This window comes from Gavialis gangeticus, unplaced genomic scaffold (genome assembly GCF_001723915.1).
Source record: "Gavialis gangeticus isolate Ggan-Ray unplaced genomic scaffold, GavGan_comp1, whole genome shotgun sequence".
Classification (NCBI taxonomy): Eukaryota; Metazoa; Chordata; order Crocodylia; family Gavialidae; genus Gavialis; species Gavialis gangeticus.
The window spans coordinates 164,298,664-164,303,958 of NW_017729024.1; the positions used below are offsets into that span (position 1 = coordinate 164,298,664).

The window sequence follows — 5,295 nt, forward strand, 5'->3', positions numbered from 1 at the left end:
CCACACAGACTATTTACAGACATAAAAGCCGCTCATTATCCCCCCTCCTCACCAGGCTCGTCCACCTCCAGGATGTATTATGCTCCACTGCTTGCATTGCAGGACTGCACAGAGGCCCCAGCCAGCACCATGGTCCCCGGTGCTGTCTGGACACGTGGGCAGACATGACCGTGGCCTCGAGGAGCTTGCCATCCAACCCCGGTAGGAGTGACAAGGATGGGGTAACGCTGAGGCAGCACGTGGCTGTTGGGCACGGTTTGCAGAGTTTGCTGCTATTCTCTGCAGCGAAGGAGATCATCACCCTCCCTCTCATTTGGGGCGGCCTGTCTGAGAGTCGAAGCCACGGACACGACACGTGCAAAGAGCTCAGGATAAACCGACTGGAAGCTGGGCCCTTTCTCATTTTACCCTCGATGCTGCCAGCAAACGTGGGGGGACTATCCCCAAGAAATGCTGCTTTCAGAAGCTGGCAACATAGGCATCTCGACCTCCCCATGCAGACCCCACTCCACTCAGCACAGGTGCAAGCCCCTATTGAATGCACAGCAGCTCCGTGCCCCTGGCCAGGCACGGGTGCTGCATGCCGGTCACTTACTCTTGATCATGCTGACATCGTTGGCTCCGTCACCGATGGCCAGTGTCACGGCCTTCTTGTACTTCTTCACCAGCTCCACCACCTGCGCCTTCTGCAGTGGTGTCACCCGGCAGCAGATCACCACCTTGCACATGCAAGCCGTCCGCACCAGCTCCTGCTCCAGGTTCCCCTCCAGCGCGTAGGCCTGCACGGGGAGGGAGAGAGACAGCACGCTCTCAAGGAGGTGTCCAGCCAGCTCCCGGCACGGGACAGAGCCGAGCAGCGCAAGTCCAGCGCAGCGCAGGCCAGTCACGGTGCCCGGAGGATCGAAGTCGGTGGCTCTCAACCTTTAAATCGACTCGAGACACCCTTGTTGGACTCAGGGATGCCTCTGAAGTGCCAGCTCTGAGCTTTCACTTGTTTCTTGACTACAGGAAAATACTCGCAATGAAAATTTTGCAAGGAAAATACTTCCGTGGCAAAGAATTCAGCGAGCCCACGGCAGGAAGCGAGCTCACAAGGCCCCTGCTCAAGGCAGGAGCATCCCTGACTAAACTATTCCAGCCAAGTGTCTTTCCAACCTTCTCCTGAAAACTTCCAGAGAGGATATCCCACAACTTCTGCAATGTTGGACCGCTCATCCCTGACATCGGCAAGGGGACTGAACCTGCCCCGCTGCACTGCCTGGAGGGAAGAAGCAGCCCACGGGAAGCGACGTCCATGCTAAAAGCCCTTTGCTTTTTGCTTTTTCTGGCTACTGGAGAATGGGGTGGCTCCGTGCAATCGGCTGCATCTCCTGCCTGCGTCTCTCCCTGGAGAGACGTTTGGCACTGAGAGGGCCAAGCTCGAGCCTTCATCTGCGAGTAGCTGTCCCACACACTGCAGGGCCACGCTCCCATTTCCCCACGTGCCCAGCTCCTAACGGCGACGCTGCACCATCCTTACCAGGCTGTGGCCATTGATGATGAGGCCGTACACCCCGTTGGCTTGTTCCTCAGGCAGGATGCATGACTTCTTGGTTTTCTTTTTGAACTGGACGTTCACTTCGTCACTCTCCGAGAAGGACTCCGGCTTCATCTTCTTCCGGGCATCCCTAAAGGCGGCAAGCACAGACTCAGAAAGGCCCCTGGCTTTTACAAAGCCCAGCTGCAGCAAAAGGAAAACTCGGAGGCTTGGGCCAGTGAGCGGGACATGCCTGACCCGAGGAGGTACCAAAATAACTCGCCCTCCGCAGCCCTTTCACAGATGGATCAGATCAGACACTGCAGAAGCCCCCCTAAAATCCCCCCAAGGGCCCATCACATCCAGAGGATGCTCTAGTGAGACCCAGCCCCAACTTGACAGCCACACCAGCGAGCTGCGCCAGGGGAAGGGAGGCGAGGCGAGACCAGACGAGAGCAGCCCCAGCTGCCACCCCAAAGCCGAAGCCCCGCGCCCGCTGGCAGAGCTCATGCCACCTACCTGAGCTCGGCGAGGACGTCGTCGGAGGTGCTGCCCTCGATGATGAAGATGTCAGCCATGTCGTCGTACAGCAGGTTGCAGGAGTAGCCGATGTTCACCGCCGTCTCTGGGAACACAAGGACCCCAGGGATGCGCCAGCAGGAAGCAACCAGCCCCCTGATGGCCCCGAATGCACCCTGTTTACATGGTGGGGGGGCAAGGATGCGCAGACCCCTCGGTGCAGATGGGCTGGGGTCTCGGCACAACAGACTCAGCCTGCAGCCAGCGCGCTGGGACTGTCAGAGGAGACTGGCAAGACAAGGCCCCACCTGCCATGCATGGACAAGGGAGAGAGCAGCATGGTCTGGAAGGAAATACCAGCACATGGCATCTGGGATGGAGGCAGAACCGGGACACGAGCAAGAAGGGGGACCCCGGGCGCCACGGCCCTGTTACCTTGCTTGTCTCCGGTCAGCACCCAGAGTTTAATGTGGGCCTTGCTGAGGGTCTCGATGGTCTGCGGGACCCCATCCTGCAGCTTGTCCTCAATGGCTGTGGCACCCAGCAGCTGAGCAGGGAGCAGGAGAGAAAGGATGAGCCTTCCCGCACGGCTGGGCAGTCATTGCAGCGGCGCAGGGCTCCCAGCCGCCCTCTCCTCTCCACCAGCAACTCCAACAAATGCACCAAAAGCAGGCAGCAGGCTGGTCATCCTGGACAACGGCCACCCCGACAGCTCCCTGGATCCTTCAACCCCCCTGGGAATATCCCTCCATATGGTGCCACCCCCTACATCCCTTACGGCCCAATGGGATTTGCAAGGAGTCAGCTAGCAAGGCTGACACGGCAAGGAGGAAACCTAGCTCCAGCTTTGCAGAAGGCTGTATGGCAGAGGTCAGGGCCTGGCTCCAACCCCCTGGTCAAATTGGATGTCGCCTTCCTCCATAGCAGGGGCAGTGCCACTGCTTGGGCCCCCTTGAGCATCCATCAGCAACATTGCACAGAAGCGGGACTGGGGGCAGGTTCGGGTGTTAGGTCTGTGCTGACAACAGTCCTATGTAGACTTCAGACCGTGGTTGTGTGGGATGGTTCGGGCAGGGCTGATGCCATGGGGCAGGGGTGAGACTGGATGCGACCCCCGTAGCTCCCTTCCACCCCACTGCTCTGGCATTCTCCATCTCATCACAAGTCAGCTGCTCAGACACCCGTGCCAGTTGCAATAAAACAGTCCCGGTGCCCAGTGGCCAAACACGCAGAGCCCAGGCCACACGCAAGACCAACCATTAAGTCTTTCTCGATCTCCTCGTACAACTCGGACAGCTTCTCTTCCCGCCCTTCCAGGTCGGTGCTCGCTTGGTGGTGCCGCTTGATCCAGTCCTCAAAGTATTCTTCCTCCAAGTTTTTGAAGGCCACGACCAGCGTCCGCAAGCCTTCCCCAGCAAACTCCTGCAAGGCACCAGAGGGACAGGAGACATCAGAGCAAAACCCAGCTTCCTACTTGGTTTTTACAGAGTGGCTTTTTACACACCCTCCTGTGTTTGCCAACCACTGCCCCGGCTTTCGCAGGGAATACAATAAAGAGCTGCACCTGACCCGGATCACAGCTTGTTTCCCCGCTTCGCTGCCAGCCTACCATTTACAAGGGGCCACATCCCACATCTGGCTGCAGCAATTTTCCATCGGCAAGGCACCCGTGTTACCGTGCAGGCTGGGGAGCCACCCCCAAGGTTTTCAGACTGGCATGTGCAAAGTAAGACCAGCCACATGTGCAAAGTAATGATCACACCCTAAAAATGGCTGTCCAGCTACAAAAAGGGACAACCAGCTATGAAGCAAGTGCATGAAAATGTTTAACAACTCTAGAGCTGAGTTTCTACTCAGCTTTCATTTGATCACGTTGCAGGGCCCCAGGGTGAGCAATTGGCATGAATGCAGGGGAAGACAGGGGTCACGAATGCAGGGGGTAGGGGTGACGTATTGCAGCGGCGACGGACGTGTGATCATCCGGTCAAACACAGCAGTGGGATGGGGTGTCTCGCATGTCCACCACAGTGGTCACCCCCCCATGCACGCTCAGTGCCAGCAGCTGCATGTTTGGCACATCCGCCACAGTGGAAATATAGACCCCAACACCTGGCGCTGCCAGACCAGCAGGAAGGATGCCTTTTTCCCCCACTCTGCAAGAGCAGGGGCTGGTCCGTCTACCATCACCATCCTCGTGGGTCCCCCAGTGTGGGAACAGCTTAAGGGCAGCTGCCTCAGGAAGACGCTGTATCCTCAGCCCATGCCCCATCTGCTACAGCTGCCCCACGCCACCTGCTTTCGGGATCACGTGATGTGCCCATGTAGCCCCTTTCTGCTGCCACCGAGCCCGCTGAAGCTCTGGGACTCCGTGCCAGCCACAATTTAGACAACCCATGCCTCCAAATACATGTCCTGCTGCCCTGTCGCGCTGCAACCTGGGCAGGCTGGTCTTCAGCCTCGGTGCTGTAGCTTACGGGCTCTCCAGCCTGCTCTTAAAAGATGCAACCTGAACTGAGCCCTGGTTACCAGTTTGGGCTGGAGAGCCAGGCACACTGCCCTTGGGCCCGTGCGCCAGAGACAGAAACTGGGAGCCTGGAGCTGAGACGCTCTGCACCGCCCTGCCAGCATGCTGCAGCTTTTCCAGACAGAGGAAAGGGAAGCTGGTTTATTGTCCGGTGCCAGCTCCACCCTTGTCTCTGCAGGACCCACCCTGAAGGGCGATGGTCAGGCCCTGTGGCCCATCTCACACCACTCGGACCTCAGGCTGCCCCGACCTGGGCTGCGTCTGAAAAGGCCAGCGGTCTGGCTACCCATCGTCTGCTGCCCGAGCTCTGCACACGCTGCTGCGCGAGCACACACTGACTCACGCGATGTTTATTCAGCTGCTTCCCAAGTGTGTGCACAACAGCCCTGCCCTTAAGGAGGAACGAGGGGCACCTTCCAGGCTGCTCGAGAGACATGTCGGCCTCACTGCTAACCCACGCCCAGCCGCGAGTCTCAAAGAGAGGGGATGCCCGGCCGAGGGGTCCCCTCGCGGGCAGCACTCACGTTCAGGTGCTCCGTGGTCTCCTCCTTGAGATCCTCGCAGGAAGGATGCAGCAGCTCATAGAGGATTGTGTCGGCCCCTTTGCAGTACAAAGTCAAGTTGCCTTCTGGGCTCCGCACTGAAAGCAATGGGGAGAAAGGTGTTGAGAAACCCCAGACCCTGGCACGCGGGACCTGCGGTACTCGCCTTATAGCCCAGGGGCATTGCGCCTCGG

At 58.8% G+C, this 5,295-nt stretch overlaps 1 protein-coding gene across 5 annotated transcripts in view; it reads right to left on the bottom strand.

Moving 5' to 3' along the window:
* Positions 1-5,295, bottom strand: part of LOC109297943 (phospholipid-transporting ATPase ID-like) — a 98,564-nt gene that overhangs the window by 17,374 nt on the left and 75,895 nt on the right. For all 5 annotated transcript variants that reach the window (XM_019518031.1, XM_019518034.1, XM_019518033.1 and 2 more), the window contains exons 17-22: positions 5,084-5,199; positions 3,293-3,457; positions 2,471-2,582; positions 2,036-2,141; positions 1,520-1,667; positions 596-779 (exon numbers count right to left, since the gene is read on the bottom strand). In XM_019518031.1, coding sequence (XP_019373576.1) covers positions 596-779; positions 1,520-1,667; positions 2,036-2,141; positions 2,471-2,582; positions 3,293-3,457; positions 5,084-5,199 — 831 coding nt within the window. The remainder of the gene's footprint in view (positions 1-595; positions 780-1,519; positions 1,668-2,035; positions 2,142-2,470; positions 2,583-3,292; positions 3,458-5,083; positions 5,200-5,295) is intronic.